The 20,964-nt window shown below is 42.3% G+C and overlaps 1 protein-coding gene across 2 annotated transcripts in view; it reads left to right on the forward strand.

Moving 5' to 3' along the window:
- COP1 (COP1 E3 ubiquitin ligase) overlaps positions 1 to 20,964 on the forward strand; it is a 110,621-nt gene that overhangs the window by 34,993 nt on the left and 54,664 nt on the right. For both annotated transcript variants that reach the window (XM_035121329.2, XM_035121331.2), the window contains exon 12: positions 7,722 to 7,865. In XM_035121329.2, the coding sequence (XP_034977220.1) occupies positions 7,722 to 7,865 (144 nt within the window). The remainder of the gene's footprint in view (positions 1 to 7,721; positions 7,866 to 20,964) is intronic.

Consider the following 20,964-nt stretch of genomic DNA (forward strand, 5'->3'; position numbering starts at 1 on the left):
GCAGCCTACAAAGAAGGATAAAAACTCATTGCAAAGCTTTGCAGTGATTTTCAATAAGTGCTTGGCCTCTTCAGCTGTACACATAGTTACTCTTGCATAGGCAAAATGTTAGGATGGCCTAAAGGCTACGTAGCAGAACTTTATTTCAGAGCTTCTCAGAAAACCACAACCTCATTAGTGAGCTAGAGAGAAATACATGTATGGTTTTCCCCTTCTCTTTGCTATGCTTTCTACACTAAGAACTGATTGCTTGAGCTGTGATTGAGGTGTATGCTCTGATGGGATATGGCACCACCACCTTTCTGAAACTAAGCAGATCTAGGTCTGCTCAGTAGTTAGACAGGAGGACTGTTGGAGAACTCTGTGTATGCCATCTTGAGTTCCATAATGAGGGGGGAAATATAGAACATTAAAATTACAACATCGTATGGGTACATTTTTCTGTTTTGGCCTCCATGGTACTGGGAAAGGGTTCCATGTGGGAATAAGGAAGATACGATGGCAGCCTCTTGCCATAGTACTCGAATAACAGACTATGACATGAGCCTTTTCTCTCTCACTTCTGATTTTAACTTCTTCATAATAGGGTAGAAGATGCATGAGAGAAATCCATGTCTCCTCATTCTTCAGGCTCACTTTACTGTGCTTGGCTTGCGACTGGTACAGATTTCCTTGTTTCCATACCTCCTTGTCACTGGAAGTTACAAATTTAAGGGATTAATTATGGAAAATACCTAGAATGCTTGAACTTTTCTTATATTCCTTTCCTCCAGTATTCTTCCTGCGAAGAGACTCTACCTGCCTCTGTTAGCAGTTAGGGCGAGTTCAGAAGTTAGAGCAACCTTTAATTGTTTAAATTGATTTTTAAATGATTTTAAACATTGATTCTGCATATTTCGTATAAATATCAAATAGTTTGATAGAAGTACAGTTGGTGTGCTTTGATCCAAGGGGATTCTGAATTAACGATAGTGTCTTACCTTACATCTTTGCCTTTGATGCTCTGTATTTGGTTGATAGAGGTACCGTATCTAATAATTGGCCGGCCTATTCTATGGTCAGTTATCCTGGTGATAAAAGTGGGGCACTAATACTAAATTAGCTAATCATCTGTCATATGATCTCTAGGGCAGAGGTGAGGAACCTCAGGCCTGTGGGCCAGGCTTGGTCTGTGAAACCAATTCGGGGAGGAAAGAGAGTCCATTGGAAATGAAATATGACACCCTGGATTCTCAAATGTGGGTAGTCCCCACCCACCTGTCAGGGTTGACCTGTGGTGCCAAATAACTCTAGGGCAGTGGTTCTCAAGCAGCGTGCTATGGCACCCTAGGGTGACTTGAATGATGGTCAGAGGTGCCACGAGCAGCACCAGCCCCCATTCCTCCTTCCTTCCCTCCCTCAGATGAAAACAAAACTCGGCTTCCATTCAAAGCCAGTAACTCCCTACTCGAACAGACCAATGAGATGTGCTTCTCTACTTTTTCATGTACAGTGGTACCTCGGTTTAAGAACAACCCTCTTTAAGAACTATTCGGTTTACGAGCTCCGCAAAACCAGAAGTAGTGTCCCGGTTTGCGAACTTTACCTCAGTCTAAGAACGGAATTTGAATGGTGGAAGGGCACTGGCGGCAGGAGGCCTCTTTAGGGAAAGCGCGCCTCAGTTGAATAACTGCTCCGGTTTAAGAATGGACTTCTGGAACAGATTAAGTTCATAAACCGAGGTACCACTGTATCTCTGTGCTATGTGATGTTGGTTGTCTTTGAAAGAGTGCTGCTCGAGTGTGCACCTCTTTAGCCCATCTCTATGATCCCAGCTGCTGAGTCACTGCCAGTTGGGGCTGCTTAGGAATCATCTTTCAGGTTTTTTTTTTATTAGATGGCACCTTACAAAAAGAGCATTGAGCAGGGCGATGAATGACTCATAAGTTTTTAAAAGCCTTTTCAAAGCTGTACTGCTTAAATTTTAATCTTTAATAAAAAGGTTAGGCAAAACCACCAAATGACAAAACAGCCCAAGTTTTTACCAAGTACAGGGGAGTCTGCACTTGTGAACTACTGGCACACATGCTCCCACTCACACACACACTGAAAATGGTGCACAAAAGGGGCAGGGGCGGAACAAGGGAATCTCCATGTGGTAGCCCAGAATGGAACTCCAAAGTAAGTGGGGATTCTCTCGTATCCCTCAGGGGAGCCGCAGAAAGAATGTGGTTGGTCAAAGGAGCTGCGGGCTCAAAAAGGTTGAAAACCTCTGCTCTAGGGGATGCCAGAGTGTAAAGATGGGTAAGGACTCTCCTGAGGAGCCGGCAGGAAGGTCCCTTCCAACTATGGTTCTATGACCCCAGGGCCCATCATATTTCTTTAATGTAGTAAAAGTGGATTTGGGTGTCAGGTCTTTCAGTTCAGAATTCTAATTGATTTCAATAACTTAGTTTGAAATACATGTTTTGCCAGAGCTGTCTTGAAGCATAGCTAGAAGAATACTCTGAAATAACTGTCTTTGGGCCAGAATAAGAGAGACGTTTGAGGTTTAGTAAGAGCACTCTGACTTGACTGTGATAGCACAAGGGTCTACTAAGGACAGGGGTGGGAAACCTGTGGCTCAGGCACTATCAACTCCAGCCGGCATGATCGGGCAGGATAAGAGTTGTAGTCTAACAACATTGGGAGGCTCACAGGTAGGCCTGGACGATGTATCGATACATTGCCTGAAACCGGTTTAAAGTCAAAATCGCGAGAGTGATTTCAGAATTTCAGAGCAGGCAATGTATCGTGAATCCCTGCTTGCCCTCAGCTGCAGTCAGCACTGCATGCTTCAATCCGGAGACCTCAACCAGCCACCTGGTGTTGCCCACTCCCTAACTCCGCAGGCCTAACGCCGACCTCGGGAGTCTGTGTGAGGCTTGCATGCCTGCCAGCACCTTCATTTCTTTCCCTGGCCATGTGAGTGCCGGTGGGCTGCTCCCTCCCTCCCTCACACCAAGCGCTGAGTGGAACGGAGCCGCCTCCTGTGCCTCTCGTGATGCTCTGGAGGGTGGCTCCTGGTAGCCGCCATTTACACAGCGAAAGGCTATTGCTGGGGCAAGCCACAACTGCTGGCTCCTGGTAGGCCGGCGGTGCCTCAGGGCTCCGCAGTGTTATGCCATGTGGCGCCTCTCCACCTGGGTAGTGCCGCCTGTCCAGCCTCGCCAGGAAGTGGCAGAAGCTGATCATGCTGATCATCTACATGGCTGGCAACTGCCTGGTTCTTTCCCACCTACTTTCCCCCTTTCCGACATTGTAATATTTTTGGATATCACGAGGTTAGCTGGTGATATATTACAATGTTTGGAAGCAGATACTGCCCAGCCCTAGTCACAGGTTCCTCAACATTCACCTAGTCCTAGACCATAAAGGTCTAAATGAGACACTGAATTTGTGTGTGTGTGTGTGTGTGTGTGTGTTGACCTGTTTGGAGAAAGAGGGACAAGATCCTGGCAACCTCAAATCTTTAGCTGTTAGCCAAATTTTGTGGACACTGCTTATTTTGTGGACACTGCTTCCAGGGTCTGTTCACCCAGGCTTGCCAATGCTTAGGTGTGAATGGTAGCCTACTGCTTTGACTGCAAAATGGTTCATGCTCAGAGAATGAGTTTTCTGTTAGTATGTAGATACTGACAGTTATGTGCAATGCTGTGTTTGGTGGTAGTTCATTGTGAAGCCCTTGCTTCTAGAATGGTGCCAACTTTATGGGACCTGGTCATTTATGTAGGATTCAGTTGGTAGGACTACACCTCCCCTCCATTCCAGAGTATTGTCTAGATTAATACAATGGCCCTAAAGCATGCTCACACTTCAAAGTATAACATACAATTAACAGAACTGGCTTGGCAATTCTTAAGAGTGTTTGTAATGTCTTCTTGAATTGTTTTCTGGTATTTTGCATCTTGATTGTCAAAACAATAGTCTCATTATGGATTTCCCTGGCATTGCTTATAATGGCTCTACAGTATGTTGAATTAAAAAATAGCTTTATTGTGTATGCTTGAGAGATTTTTAATTTTTAGGGATAAAATTTGCATACTTTGAATTCAGGAAGTTAATAAATGTAAGCCACTAAGTCTCCAGTGGGACCTCTTTTATTTAGCTTTAGCTGATAATTTTTAGCCCCTGATATTTAGGAGATGCCATCTCCCATTAAAGTTGTTAAAGCTTCAAAGAAATCTCCATCTGCAGATAATTAAATGATTTTTAAAACATTTAATCTTAATTTGTAGCCTATTTAAAAGTATATAACAAGATACTGCAGATGTTCATTTGGAGGAGGACATCTTTTTCATCTCCAAGAAACAATATGGTCCTTGTATAATGCATGAACTTTGGCTTGCTAATTTGTAAAGCAAACTTTCTTTTTGGACTGTAAGTACCACAGTGCTGTGTTGTTCTTCTTTTTTTATGTTCCCAGGCAATCCAATTTTCCACCAGGAACATTTAAAATCATGTACACCATATAAATGATGCAGATTTACCAAGCTTGCCCAGTTGCTAACTTTGCATTTGCTCTTCAGTTTCTGCTCTTTATTCATAACTTGTTCTGGTCCTACTAATTGTGGGAGGGGCAGAAGCCTCATTCCCAACCAATAAAACTATTATTTTGCCATTTCTGTTACTTCAGCATATATTATCTACATCCCCTCTCTCTGCAGTGGTAAGGACTAAAAAAGGTTAAAAAAATTAAGGCTGGTGAGATTCTCAGAAAACTGCCTGTTAGATTCACTTTTTGTCCTCATAGAATTGCCACATACCTACACATCACATATCCTGACTGTTGCGGAACCACCAAGATAACTGTAACTGTTTTAAGTGGCAGTGCATCATGTGCCAACTGTTACCGTAGTGGCATCAGTCAGCAAACAGTCCTTGATCTCTGAGGCTATGCAAGTGCTGACGCTGGCGTGTCAAGGGTTCTTATGTCTGAACCAGCCCACAATATGTCTCTTTGGCTCATGCTTTCTCCAATGTATTGTTTTATGCAAAACAGGTTGTGCAGGTAGAGTTTCCTTCAGGGCATTATGCAGTTGTGAATGGTCCTAACTGCTACCTTTAATTCTCTTCTATTTATATATAGAGGCTGAATAACTGGGACTTTGAGTAGCTCCGCAGTTTTAAAATAAGCTACCGTGTGCATAATAAAGGTTTTTCTTCTCTTCTACTCAGCAGATGAATATTGGCAAGGCAGTTCTTTATTTCTTTGTTGATTTTACCTCTGCAATGTCTCTGACTCTCAGGCTTCTGACCTTCAAACAAACAGTGTCATTGGTTAATCTGCACACTATTTATATTCTTAGAAATAATTTTAGATAGCCCATTAAGTTTTGCAGGCACATCATTTAAATGCTGGTTTTAGTATTGACAAGTTATATCTTCTTAGGGAGTGAAAACACAGAGCATGGAATATAACTATTCAAAGCTTACATGTCTTAACAGTAGCAAAATCTCCTCAGGTAAGAGAGGATTTTCAGTTCTAATAACATGGACCTTTACCAGACATGGTAATATTTCTCTTTCAACAGCAGAAGGCTGAGGGTATAAATTGAATCCAAGTAGATGAATAGCTGACATCAGTTTAGTTATGCCAAAGCACAACCCACAGGGCAAGAAACAGTAGCTGACACAGCAGTTCAATTAAGATTGTGGTACAAATAAATCCATTGTGGTAGAATAGGCTCCAGGTTGTAAAACCCTTTCAGAGTAAGTTGACAAGGAAAAACACTGTGAGGCGATCAAGTGCACAGCAAAATACAATTCTGCTAGGAAGCTTCTACAAATTAATCCTGAAAGCATGCCTCTCTCCCCTTTAATTTTTCCCTGATCAGCATTGAACTGTAATCATTGTTATTTCTCTGAGACATTAATCTGAACCTCACAAATGGCACCATTCATCTTCAAGATCAGAACTTGGAGAACAAGTGTTTCACTTGCAATTGGCACCCCAGGCTCGTAGCTAAGTAACCAAGACTGGATGGCTATTTTTCCCACTTCAGAGGTGTGGCCAAGTAATTTGGTTCAGTGGAACGTTGTGTAGCCACAAGGATGCTTTCTCAGCTCATCATGGAGAATGACCATGAAAGACCTGTATGTTTGCAGAGGTTCAGTATGTTGTCTCATCCACTCAATCTGCCGGAGTCTGTTTTTGCATGCAGGGGAAGCCCCTAACTCAGTAAGGATTTGAGACCCATCGGCTCCCCTCACCTGGTTTAGCCAGCCAGTCAGTCAAAGCTGTTTCCCGGGATGTGGCCGCTGTCACATGCTGACAGCTTCTAGGAGCCACAGGTGAGAACTGAGTGCAGGGTGGGGACCAAAGGTGGGCAAAGTACCCCAGAAGGAGCATGACATGTCCTCCATCAGAGGTACTCCCCCTCCCCTAACTACCCCCCCCAACACTAAATAAAGCTACAGTGCTATTCTGTGCATTAACCGTAGCCAAACTAGACATTGCAATAAACTCAAAACTGCCCCCAAGGAGAAAAGCTTCCCTTTGTAGAGTTTTCCTCTTCTCTTCCATAATAACTTCATAACTTGTCTCATGTTATGAAATCAAAACACTCCAGTGTTACCTGCTCCTCGTTCCTGACTGCCAATAGCATGGAGCAGGACTATGTGGGATGTCGTTATCAGAACGTTAGACAAGTCCTAAGAGATATTACAAAGGGGAAAGGGGAAAACTACCGTAGATGCAGAATATGTCTTTAGTGAGAGGCATGTGTTTATGGAAATATCCTATTTGGCCTTTTACTTCATGCTACACAAAATACAACTATTTTAAGAAGGTCCTGCTTTTTGAAAAGCACTTGCAGGTTTGGCTGTCATGTGTTGAAGCTTTGGTGCAATTGATTTTACCTATCTGGCTAAAGTGTAGAATCTACCCAAGTTGCTCCTTTTTTTTCTCCTTTCCCTACATTAACGTTTAGCTCTTCCAGCTTAAAAGTGGCATTTCTCTATGTGGGGGGTGAGGAGGTGTACTTGGACTCCTAATTGTAAAAGAAATCCATTGACAGCTGCCCTGCAGCATATTTATTCAAACACCGCAGGTCAAATCTTCCCCTGTACTTTCACAGTGTGAGCTGTCAGCTTTGATATTTGGGTATTTGTTAATGTGGAAGGTAAAAAGGAATTGGGGGAAAAAGAAAACACTGGGGCATCTGCATAAAGCTCTCCAGCTTCAGGAGAACTATTGTGGAACCACACAGAGTGGGAGAAGTCAGTATTTCAGAAAGAGTCACTGGCTAGGTGAAGGCAGTCATGCCCTGGCATGGCTTAACCTGGCCAGGTCAGTGCCAGATATTCTCCAGCAACCACTGTAGGCCCGCTATGGTGTCATTTTATATAATGCTGAAGAGTAGACATAGTCAGAACAACATTGCCTTTCCCTAAACCATCCCCCCCATTTTTTTTACTCATGGCATCTTCTTGTTTATTTCACCATTGTTTAAACTTCCATCACCATTTTTAATTAAGTGTATTTACATTTAGGGAGGGGTTTTCTAGTTAATGGTATAGGTGAGAGGAGGTTTCGGCGAACATAGGAGATAAAAGGTTTGTGGTCTTTTTAAATGATACCAATGTTGAAAGTTTTTTTATTGTTCTGATAAATTTAAATAAAATAATAATAAAAACTAGGAATATGCTTTGTTTGGTTTGTGTCTTATGCATTTCTTTCTGGTTGCATTTTTGTTTCTTAGTATTGAGTTTGATCGAGACTGTGACTATTTTGCTATTGCTGGGGTGACAAAGAAGATTAAAGTCTATGAATATGGCACAGTCATCCAGGATGCAGTTGATATTCACTATCCTGAGAATGAAATGACCTGTAATTCCAAAATCAGGTATGTGTTTGTTGCCTCTTGACTGTGATTTGGAAAGTAGGGATAGTTCATATATGGTAATATAACCACTTCCAACCCATATTTCTGATTGCATGTCATTATTCCCGATAAGCACCTATCAGGTCAGTTTGTTGTTGTTGGAATTAGCCTGTGTCCTAGGTAAAGGTAAAGGGACCCCTGACCATTAGGTCCAGTCGTGACCAACTCTGGAGTTGCGGCGCTCATCTTGTGTTATTGGCTAAGGGAGCTGGCGTACAGCTTCCAGGTCATGTGGCCAGCACACAGAAATGCCGTTTACCTTCCCACTGTAGCGGTACCTATTTATCTACTTGCACTTCAATGTGCTTTCAAATTGCTAGGTTGACAGGAGCTGGGACCAAGCAACGGGAGCTCACCCCGCCTCAGGGATTCGAACCGCCGACCTTCTGATCGGCAAGCCCTAAGCTCTGTGGTTTAACCCACAGCGCCACCCGCGTCCTAGGTAGCTAAGTGAAAAGCACAGATTCCTTTACTTCCAAAAACGGGCACTCATTTCCATGTTGGTAACATTACTACAGTTTTATTATGAGCAATATAACTCCCACAATAAATATTTATTAAAAGCATTGCAGGTAATCTTGAATAAATTAAGAGAGGTTGTTTAAAACTCTGTTGAAAAACTTGACCCCTTACTGAAATCTGAAATGGTGCACCTGATTTGAGAGCTTATTTGCCATCCTTGTAGGATAATCAGATAATTGTTTTACTGTGTTCTTCATTGGGAAGCTTTACCTGTCTCTATTTTTGTGCATCATAATGCATTTTTTTCTGCTTTTTGAGAAACTGCACTTTATACCTTTGTAAATATATACCAGTCTCTTACCTGTACAAATTTGGTTAATCTACAATAACATTTCCTTTTGAAAAACCAATCCATAATTGAGATTCCTGCACAGTACTTGATTGTCCAAGTCCTTGAGCAATTATTTGCAGATCAGAAACCATGTATGGTTGGCTAACAACTGGGGGAAGTGCACAGTACAGGAGCGAGATCTGAGAGGCAGAGAATGTTTTAGAAATATGTAAGACCCACCTCCTTGCTTGCCTTCTTTCTCTCGCCCCCCCCCTGTTTTGGGGGCATTTCCACTCACCCCAGTGACACCACGGTTCCTTTTCCCTGGTGGGATTCCAGAGGGCTGAGTTGCTCCTCTGCCTACCCAGAAGGGGCCGCCAAGGCAGCACTTACAGAGCAGAGAGACAACAGCCACCTGCCTTCACCTTGCAGGGGAGACCTTGGGAGGGCAGGGCTTGTGCTCTGGAGGACCTGTCCGTGGATTTCATTTCCTATCCTCTCTAGAACTCCTGCTCAGTGTGGGGGTGGGGGGAGGAAACTGATGCTTGAGCAAGTCTAAGTGCTGCCTTCCTTTTTGTTCATGCACGTGCGGCGTCGGGTGGCTGGGCTGGGCTGAGCGGGTGGCGGTGGCGCCCCTCGACGGAGGAAGCTCTGTCGCTGCTGCTGCTGCCTTGCTTCAGGCACCGCCGCCGGGAAAGAAGCAAAGGGGGCGAGGCAGACCAAGAGGGTTGCATGCTGGCCATAGGTGGAATCAGATCCAGGGTAGGTGGAACCAAGGACAAAAGTTTTCTGGTTAGGAATGAAGACTGTCCAACTTCAATTTTCAACATGGCTACTCAAAAGGAAGCCCATTGGATTTGATAGGGTTACTCTGAAGCATACAAAGTCCCCCCTCCATTATAACAGGCATGTCCAACAGGTAGATCGTGATCTACCGGTAGATCACTGGACGTCTGCGGTAGATCACTGGTAGATCATTGGCTCCCTCCAAAGAAGCTGAACAACCGTGGCTCCCCAAAAAAAGCTCAACATTTTACCTCCTCCCTGAAAAAACTCAACATCTTTGACCCCCCCCCAAAAAATGGGCCTTCCTACTTCCTAAAAAAAGGGGGGATAGATCACTGCCAGTTTTTAACTCTGTGAGTAGATCACAGTCTCTTGGGAGTTGGCCACCCCTGCATTATAACCAGGGACCCAGGTGGTGCTGTGGTTAAACCACTGAGCCTAGGGCTTGCTGATCAGAAGGTCGGCGGTTCGAATCCCTGTGATGGGGTGAGCTCCCGTTGCTTGGTCCCAGCTCCTGCCAACCTAGCAGTTCGAAAGCACGTCAAAATGCAAGTAGATAAATAGGAACCGCTACAGCGGGAAGGTAAATGGCGTTTCCATGTGCTGCTCTGGTTTGCCAGAAGCGGCTTTGTCATGCTGGCCACATGACCTGGAAGCTATACGCCGGCTCCTTCGGTCAATAGAGCGAGATGAACGCGCAACCCCAGAGTCGGTCACGACTGGACCTAATGGTCAGGGGTCCCTTTACCTTTACCTTTAAAGCCCTCAAACTGTTTAGGGTTCAGTTACTGTTAAAATCTTTACTAAGGCAAAATGCAGGGATTACACAATCCCTTTATTATGTTGCCTACCTTGGCTGTCAGCCCATTTCCTAATGCAATTCAGGGTGTGGGTTATTACCTTTTAAAGCTCTGAAGAGCTTCAGACTGTTTCCTCTTGCATGAATTTGTCCACCTTTTAAGATAGCTGCTGTCTCCTCTTGTGTGTTTTGCTGCCTTCTGAGACATGATTGGTAGCAATGCATCAAAGGATTCTCCATGGTTGTGCCATATCTGTAGAAGTCCCTGCCTCAAGAGTTTAGGTTATCTTCCTCTTTATTTGTGTTCCAGGATTGAAGACCCTTCTGAGAAAACAAGCTTTTGATTCCACTGTTGCTAAATTCAATTTATTGATTGTTAGGTATGGCCCCTTTCCGTTCTTGTTCCATGATGCCACTTACCGGTAGTCTGGTAACTGTATTTTTAGTGATGGAGTACAGTATTGTTAATTTTGATGTTTGTTTGATACTTTGTAAGCTGCTTTTATGAGACTCATTTTGGGGGGGATGTGAAGTAAGGTGTATATATAAGGCGTATATATAAGCAACTTCAAAGTAAGATTCCTTTTCTGACTTTAATGGGCTACATATGGCAGAAGCCTACTAAATTATTCTCAGACTGTGGGTGATGGGGTGTCATACAATTTTTTTTCTGATTGATACTTTTTATCAGATAAAATAATAACTTTTTCAATTGTTCTGAAGTTAAATAGAAATATTTAGCTTGTGGTACCTCGGGTTACAAACACTTCGAGTTACAAACTCCACTAACCCGGAAGTAGTTACCTCGGGTTGCGAACTTTGCCCCAGGATGAGAACAGAAATCGCGTGGCGGCGGGAGGCCCCATTAGTGAAAGCGCACCTCAGGTTAAGAACGGTTTTGGGTTAAGAAGGGACCTCTGGAACGAATTAAGTTTGTAACCCGAGTAGGGGAAAACACATTAAAAGCTAAGGAAAATCAGGAGGACATAAACAAGAGGGAAGGAAGGAATTCTGATGAGATGGAACAATGGGGTAACCAGGTGTTAGGGCAGGCATAGGCAAACTCGGCCTTCCAGATGTTTTGGGACTACAATTCCCATAATCCCTGATCACTGGTTCTGTTAGCTAGGGATGATGGGAGTTGTAGTCCCAAAACATCTGGAGGGCCGAGTTTGCCTATGCCTGTGTTAGGGACCACAGGTTGCTCACCTCTGTCCTAGACTCTGAGTAATGATACAGTGATACCAAACTTTTTCCAACCTAATAGTTCCAAGGTAAGTCAAAGCAATTGAAATGAATGGTAAGACAGCTTTATTTGCCTTAGTGCTTGCATCCTTCTGCTCGCCAAATAGTGTAAGCTAAACAAAGTTTTGTACCCTCCCCTGCTGGAGAGAAACAGCCTGCATACCTAGAAAGTACCTTTTATTTATTTTATTTAAACGGTTTGCATACACTTAAACTACAATCATCTTTAAGCAGAAAAGGGTAAAAATAATTTAAAACTTAGGTGCTTGCTGAAACACAAAGCTGGTGCCAGAGGTTTAACTGAGGGGGGCCTGTCTGACCTCAACTGGGAGGGAGTTCCATACAATTGGGCCTGCAAAACTGAATGCAAGGTTCATGGTTGAGGCAAGCTGGGCATTCTGCCCATGGGGTACCACTAACATTGACTCACTGAAGATCTCAATGTTTGAGCAGTGATAGAAAGGATTAGGCAGTCCTTGAGATATCCTGGACCTAAGTCATTAAGGAACTTGTAAAGTAACACAAGAACCTTGAACCTGGCCCAACTGTGTATGGGCTGCCAGTGGAAGCTTTTGAGCACTGGAGTTATGTGCTGGTGATAGTCTGTCCCCCATCAACAGCAGCATTTTGTACCAACTGGAGCCTCCAGACCAGCCCCAAGGGTATCCCCACATAGAGCACATTGTAATCTAGTGAGGTTACCAGTACTGTACATGAATCACTGGGGCCAGACTGTCCCTGTCCCAGAATAGACATGGTTGACATACCAGCCATAACTGGTAAAAGGAAGTGCTTGGTTAGGTGGGGCAAGTGGGCATGGGGGAAACAGCCTTGGAGTAAAATTAGGACCTTATTAGTTTAAACTGGAGTAAAAAATTCTTTTTTATTATTATTATTGAAATTTGTAATCTCATTTATTTTTAGATTCTGTTTACATGATATTAAAATGTGACAAGTGGTGATTAGGCAAATGTAGTGCACTTGCTAAAGAATTAAATTGGTCCTATTATTAGCATTAAAATAGAACAGAGCATGTTTTCAAAGGTAAATGGTACTTTTAACACAAAAGTAGCTTGTATCTTTTGGCTCGTGGTGTTGATTTAATGCAAGCTGTTCAGTATGCTCTTTGGGGAAATGTGGCTTCTGGTTTTTTGTTTTTGCATGTTACAAACACTTTTAGTTGGCTGAAAGTTGACAAAGATCAGCAAACAGGAAGGAGACTGTTTCAGTCTGGTGATAATTTGATTTGAATTAAAAACTGTATTAAAGGTTTATGGTGTGTGAAGAGACTTGAATAGATGTTAACGGACCACTTAGTGATAACAAAGTACAATATTCCATTTGGATGTTTTCTAATTTCACCTGAGCAGTTTGTGTCTCAATAATAAAACTGCGTGAAAGGATGCCAACACATGTTCTCAAGGGACTGACATTTCTCTCATATTTGTGCCCCCCCCGCACCTGCTCTGAGCTCTCCAGCTGTTCTGTCTTGCTGAAGTGCTGTTCCTCGTGAGGTGGGAAAAAACTATTTTCCCATTTTCCCCCATTCTTCTTTTCCTGCTTATCTAGTTGAGGAGAGGGGGAATGGGTGTACTTTCATAAGAACTGCTATCACTATTTGAATATATGAAGCTGCCTTTCTGAAGTCATACAATTGGTCTGTTTTGCCTGTATTATGTACTGTCAGTGACATCAAGATTACAGCTGGAAGTCTGCTCCTAGAGAACCAAGCTATGACCTCCCCATTACTATTGCTTGCTTCATAGCTCATCTAGCAATTTCTTCTTGCCTTTGACACAGTTATGGGGACTTTCTAGTTATTTTAAACTTTTGTGTACCTCCCTTCAGATATTAAGTAAGAGAACCACTTCTAAAAATTAACCCCTCCCCCCTACCTGAACCTTGATGGACCAAATTTTCTGTTGTAATTAATTTACATAAATGTAATTGGGTCTACAAGTATTCTTGCCACAGGACTTCCGGTCTGCCGCTATTGCTGACTGGTGAGAGAATCCCGAGCTCTGGGATTCCCTAGCGTTGCGGGGGAGGGGGAAGCCGTGAGAGCGACGCGGACCCCCAAAAGAGCCCCAGATCGAGCATTCTGGGGTCGTGGGAATTCTGCTGCACCGTTTTCAGTCTCTGCCCCCCCCTGTAGCCCTAATAAGGGCGCTGAGAGCGAGCGGAGTGGAGACAAGGTGCCTTGAGTTAAACTGCTACCCTTGCAATGCGAAGCTTCATGCCAGCAGCCAGGAGCAGTGGATTCTTCTAAATTAGTTGGATTTGAGAACATCGGACACCGTAAGTAAAGAAAAAGACTTTGAAATAATTTTTAATTGGATAGGGGAGGAGATTTAAAGAGGAAGTCGGTCTCCCCCATTGAGTGAATTGAGAGACAGTTAATTTGCCCGAAGCATTCAGTTATCAAAAATTGGAGCTAAAACCTTCCCCCTAAGGTGGGGTAAAGGGGAGAAGGATTGAACTAGCAAAATCCCTGTAAAGATCTTTATTCTGGTCTGGGGAAAGTCCCCCTGAAAGCTGGAGTCGGGTCCCTAGAGGGATCAGCGAGCCGCCATGATGACATCATAATAGAAAGGAATTTGCTTGCCTCTTTGAGGCCGGAAACCGTCAGCAGTGAAGAAAGCACAAAATATAAGGCTGTGTACATGAAGTTGGACAATGCTCTTTTCATAAATGCTCACAAGATTTTTAAGATATGAAGAAGAATTAAAAATGAGAGGTTGTAACCAGATCGGACACAACTTTTGTTTCTGAACTTTGGAAATAAGAACTACGCCATTTGCTGTCTTGTAATCTGTGCTTTCCCAGGAAATTTGAGATGAGCAGGATGACAGTAGACACAACATCATCTGACTTGGACTTTCAAAAGCAACTTCTGGAACTTATTGAAGATTTAAGATGTGACGTGTATCAGAACCTACAACCACCAGTCCTGGACAATGTAGAATTAAAAGAAGAAAAGGAAAATGAAGGGAACATTGTTCCCCCAGTCAGGGGGGGGGGAGAGACAAGATTCATGTTTGATTCCAAGAGCTTTTAAAGAAGAACCAGTATGGAATAGTGCCCCTCTCAGTGAGAGAGGGAGGGCGGAATCCATACTGGGGCCAGAGTTTAAGGGAAAGAAATTGTGAAAGGGCTAAAAAGTGGAAAAGCAGTTGGATGGTGTCTTGTAACATTTAAAGAATTGGGGAAGCAGCAGGGGATGACCAGTGAAGAAGGGTTGATAGGAAGGGACAGGGTGGGAGTGGGGTGAGGAGCAATAATGGATGTTACTTTTTGATTGCTTTAGATGGTCTGAAACTGGAATGACCTATGGAACTCGCTGAATCATCTGGGAGACCCTGAATCCAGTGGAAGGGGGGCTGATTTAGTTTTAAGTGATTAAATGTTATTATGTTAGAAAAATTAATATTTGAATTCATGGAAAGTTTTTGGTAATAAATTTTAGGCTAAGGGAAGAAATAAAAGATAGAGGATGGGAAAATAATTTTTGGTTTGGATTAATTGATTAATTATTGGTTAAGGATAGTGGATGTACTTAGAATAGAATAGTTGAGAGATAAAGATAAAATGTGTTAGAATGATTTAAGATATAAAATGAAAATTGCTTAATTTAGATTTTAAAGTGGACCCAGTGTGGGGGGAATTGAGGAAGTCAACAATGTTAAGTAAAAAATGTAAGAACTGTTATGTTTTTCTTTTTCATGTTTTATTTTTGTTTTATGTTTTTTGTGATTTTATTTTTGTGAATATTGGAAAAGGAATAAAAATTATTATTTTTTAAATACAAGTATTTCCTGCCACAAACCTTTCCTATTGTAGTTGGAGACAGGCAAGAAGCTAAATATATGTTCAGATACTTCATAACTCACTAAATCGCTTAACATGTTTAATTAACAGTACACATTCAAATGCTTTGCTAGAAGAAAAGATAGTATTTTCTGATTGACATTGGCAATTATATATGCCATGAACCCCACTCGTCCCAAGAATCACTGTGGCTATTATGTGACTACCAACATGTGGTCTACGAGTTTTGATTAGGTGGTCCTTGGTGTGTGTACATTAAATATATTGATTTTTTTAATGTATTATTGCTTATTTGTATTTTATTGTATTAGAATAAGAATTGCCAAATGCTCTGTGGAGTAAAAAGGTTTGGGAACCATTGTATTGCTTGCTTATGCAAGAGTCCTTCTATTTCCTTTACCTGTTCTCTAGAATGCTGAAGTTTCATGATGCCTTTGCAAACATTCTAAGTTTTAAATAATAAAAGTGTAAAGGAATACTGGCAGACAGTTGTAAGAGAAGCAGTCTGACACCGTCATTTTCAAAATAAAGCTTTGTCTGGCCTCCTCTCCATGGTTGCCCTGGTGCCCACCTCCACTTCCAGGGCATCCACATCTACCCATACCTGGACAATCTCTTCATCCAGTCTCCAAAATGGGAAGAAGCTCATGGCTTCGTAATTATTGAGAGAAGAGTCAGCTTGTTCCAATGTGTCAACTGGCTTACCTCAGTGTCTTCACATACCAGAGTCTGATCTCCCTTTCTCCAGAGCACATCATAAAGAGGAAAGCAGCAGCCAAGCTATTTTTCTCCTGCAAGAAGGTGGACATCAAGCTGATGTAATGGAACCTAGGGCTATCCATGTTGACATCTCAAATAACCCCATTGGCCAAGCATCATGCTCAACTTCTCCATGGGGCCCTTCTACCTCACCAGTGGGCTATCATGCACAACAAGCAACTACACATCAACGGAACCTCACAGGACAGGGCGGCCTGCGTGTGTCAGTTAAATCGCATGTATTTGAAACACCATTGGAAAAGCCTGGAAACACCCTCTAAACCTCTGGAAACCCTTGAAAAACCTTTTAAAAGGCCAGTTTGCAAAGTCACGCAAGAAGATATCACCAAGGGCAACTGCTCCACAATAAGGAGTATAAACAAGCAAACTAATAAATCACAGATGTAGTCTTTTTCTTTACAGTCACTTATGTATTTGAGCTGGACCATAAAGAAGGCTGATCGCCGAAGAATTGATGCTTTTGAATTATGGTGCTGGAGGAGACTCTTGAGAGTCCCATGGACTGCAAGAAGATCAAACCTATCCATTCTTAAGGAAATCAGCCCTGAGTGCTCACTGGAAGGACAGATCCTGAAGCTGAGGCTCCAATACTTTGGCCACCTCATGAGAAGAGAAAAATCCTTGGAAAAGACCCTGATGTTGGGAAAGATTGAGGGCACTAGGAGAAGGGGACGACAGAGGACAAAATGGTTGGACAGTGTTCTTGAAGCTACGAACATGAGTTTGACCAAACTGCGGGAGGCAGTGCAAGACAGGAGTGCCTGGCGTGCTATGGTCCATGGGGTCACGAAGAGTCGGACATGACTAAACGACTAAACAACAACAAATGTATTTGATAGAAGCAACATCAACTCGTGAGTCAACACCCAGACACTGTTTCAGTACAATCAGTGTTTCTTCCCACAAAGGGGCTTAATCATTGAGCTGTACAATGAAGACTAAGCATTATACAGTGGGCAAATCTGTCCCTGTATGCATATCTCCCAAGGGAGGAACAGAAAAGGGCTCTCCAGCCTTCTATTTGTTAGTCGTCTTTGACAGTCTGGCGGCAGTGGTGGCTGTCTTCCTCATTGCTGGAGGGTGATGTGGAAACACCAACAAGGGGGATAGACCGGTACCCCAAAGTGCTTGGCTGTGGGTCAGAAGCACTTGCTGGTGCTGGTGTCCTGTGGGGGAACATGGTGATAGGCAGCTGGCTGTTTTTCCTCTTCAGCTGGTCAAACATCTCTGTATGGCTGCACGCTGTCCATAAACACATGCTGGATCTTTAGGCTGCCCAGAGCATTTCTTCTCATGTTGTTGACCACCAGGTTGAGCCAGAACCAAACCCAATTATTTTTTATTCCAATATAAATCCATTCTTTAGGTAAGTATCAATTGTACTAACCTGAGCGTTTTCCCATAATTGTATTTCCGTAGTAGAAAAGCTGTGGTTGAATTTCTGACTGCTGTATAGCTATTAACACATGAAAACTCCTCCGCCCAGTGTCAACCTAAACCGCTAAATGGGAGGAGAAAACAGAAGCTGCTTAGGCCCCCAGGGAATCCTTTTGCCAGTTGCCCAAACAACTCATTTATCAGTCACTTCACTCATTGGCTAAAAACACTTAATGGGCTCCAGTCTGATTCATTCACAGAAATTGCTTAGAAGGGCAGCTGCACATTGTGCTACATAACTTACTTTCTGGAGGGATCTAGAGACGTGCTTTTGTTAAAAATGCAAGGTCAGAGTCTGGGGCTTTGGTAGAGATGCCAGTGAAGGGCTTCACAGATGCCATGGCTTAGTTGGCATGCTCCTCTACTGTTCCATGCTGGCTAGCCACTATTCTACTCTAATTCTTGGTGATATAGTGATGAAAGCAATAACTGGGTATGGCGCCATACAAAGTCAATATTGGCAAAGTAGTTCTGGACTACACTTGCCACAGCAGAAAGCTAGTTATTATTGCTTACATGCTATTGGTAAGAAAACAAACACCAGACTGCTTTGTTCTCCTGAATAGCTAAGTATAATGACCACAGAAATCAATTGAAAGTTAGTGCTTAACAATCCTGTGTATTGCCCTTTGGCACGCTTCCTTACCCACTATATTCTTTAAAGCTTGCTCCATCTTTCATGGAAGGAACACTCTGTACACAGCTATAAAAATATCTGTGTTCATCTTGGTGGAGCCCTAACCTCTTAAAGAGTTTCATTTATTGCTGTTGGTGAACCACATTGTACTGCTTTATAGTTCCATACACTTTCATTTGCAACATGTATTAGAAAACTGTTACATGAACTAAGTCTCAGAAGGCCTATACGTATGGATACAGCAAGACAACAAACATAGTTAATATCTTGACTTGGCTTAGAAAAAGCATTATAATGAATTTAAAGCTATAATTCTCAATTTTGTGTCAAACACCTCTCTAAAGAGAGACAGTTACTATAGCCAGAAGTCAGGACATGAATTTTTTTTTGGTGGGGGGGCACAATACAAAACCCTGGGTTGCTCTACCAAAGCTCTCTCCTGTGCTGTCCACAAAGCTTCCCTTGAAAAGTCAGGAGTCCCCCTGGCACATTCTGGGCTCTGTCATAAGAGTGCTGTGAGAGGGAGAAAGTGGCCCAAATTTGAGAAGGAACTAGGAGCAAACATTGAATCACAAAAGTAACTACCTTTCTTCACAACTCTCTGCCTTGAAGACATGAAGCACTGCCTCTTTCACAAGTCTTGTACAACATTGTACAACATGGTGGACGCAGTACTCCAGATGAGGGCTCACTTGTGCTGAATACTTGGAAACTTAAGTGTAGCTTAAAATCACATTAGCCTTTTTTGCAGCCACATCGACCCAGTAGCTCATACAGCTTAAGGCTATCTGCTCTGATTGACTGTGCCTGAGATTGTTTTAACTGGAGATACTGTGAATTGAATTTGAGAACTTCAGCATGCAAAGCATGTGGCTTCCTGCTGAGCTGTGGTCCCTCCCACAACAAATTTTCTATACTGCACTCATAGTGCATGAATCATTAGGCTAACTCTCAAAATAGTTGACACTTTGAGAGCTGTGTGCAGAGGTCCCACGAATCGAATGTATGGTTCTTACCTGGCTTAAGTTTGCCTGTCTTGTGTGCACCTAAAAATATTAATCTATTTAAGGCTAAATTCAGCCTATCCCAGCATTTTTGAAAAATAACAATAAACAATCTCTTAAACATAAAGATAACTAGGCTACTGTATTGGCTCCTGTACACACAGGATGGATTCTTCCTCCCCCTTTATTTGACAAGCAAGATATAATTGTATCTGCACATTGTTAGGTTATTAAGGGCAATCCTCCAATGTGGGAACCAAAATGTGTAGTGCTCAAGACCTTTACCAGCAATGCTCCTTTTTGTTTTATTTTATTTTTTTAAAAAAATTGAAAGATAATATACCAGCAATGTTCTCACATCCTCTCTGTACCTGAAGTGGTCTCTGATGGTTGTTAACATAGCTAGGAATTTCTGGTTTCTAAGCCCACTGTCAGTTTAGATCTGTGCATTATTTCAAAAGTCAATGTTACTCATTTTTGGTTCTCCCAAAATTCAGTAGATGTTTCCGTAGGGCTTGGGAACTCATCCCACCTTCTTTTTGTCACATCCCTTCGGAGAAGGTGAATGGGGGTGGGGGTAAATAAGAGAGATATATAATTTTTAATTGTTTTTACATATATTTTCCAAACATGTTATTACATTCATTCATGTCTTGTACAGTTTTTTTTACTTCCCTCAGCCACGCCTGATGATCTCCCTTCTTCATCACTTAATCTTACATTTCATTATCTCACTATTACTTATAAATACAGCATAACTCAATATCTTTCCTTTCTTTCTCCTGCAATATTTCATATACTCCTCCTTACAGAACTTCTTGCAGTCCTACTAGCGTAATCTACTTTTTGCAGCTATCTTTCAAATAGTTTGGAAAATTCTTCCAATCTTCTAAGAACCTCTGGGCCCTTTGGTTTCAAATTCTTCCCGTCATCTTATCCAATTCTGCATAGTTCATCAGTTTCATCTGCCGCTCTTCTTTTGTTGGTAATCCTTCCTGTTTCCATTTCTGTGCCATCAATACTCTTGCTTTTAGAGGACATCTGAAGGCAGCCCTGTTTAGGGAGGCTTTTAATGTTTAATCGATTATTTTATTTTATTTTATTTTTCTGTTGGAAGCCACCCAGAGTGGCTGGGGAAACCCAGCCAGATGGGTGGGGTATAAATAATAAATTATTATTATTATTATTATTATTATTATTATTATTATTATTATTATTATTGCTGCTGTCGTTGCATACATAAACAGTTTATTGTCCTGTCTATTAATGTCTTCACCTACAATGCCTACAAAAAATGCTGCAGGTAATAAGAGAGATTGTTTTCATGTATTCCAGTTCTGTGTGGACCAATGGATGCATTACTGAGGCCTACATGGCTCCCTTACATTTGATGGGTATTTTATCATATTGAGCCATTGGTTCAGCAGAGCTTGTTTTTGGCTGTAGCATTTTTCAAGCTGTTCTTTGTGATCTGGTTGCTGGTTCCTGTAGGGTGATCAAGAGCCTCTTTTTAATCATCCCACCCTAGGTGGTGACTGCTTTGGTAAAATTTAATATTGAGAGGAAACATGTGGAAGGAGGAGAGAATGAAGAACTTCATCTAAAGATACCACCCTACAGGTGAAACTCGGAAAATTAGAATATCGTCGAAAAGTGCATTTATTTCAGTAATGCAACTTAAAAGGTGAAACCAATATATGAGATAGATGCATGAGATGCAAAGCAAGATATGTCAAGCCTTTATTTGTTGT

The sequence above is a fragment of the Zootoca vivipara genome, chromosome 7 (assembly GCF_963506605.1).
Source record: "Zootoca vivipara chromosome 7, rZooViv1.1, whole genome shotgun sequence".
In the NCBI taxonomy this organism is placed as follows: domain Eukaryota; kingdom Metazoa; phylum Chordata; class Lepidosauria; order Squamata; family Lacertidae; genus Zootoca; species Zootoca vivipara.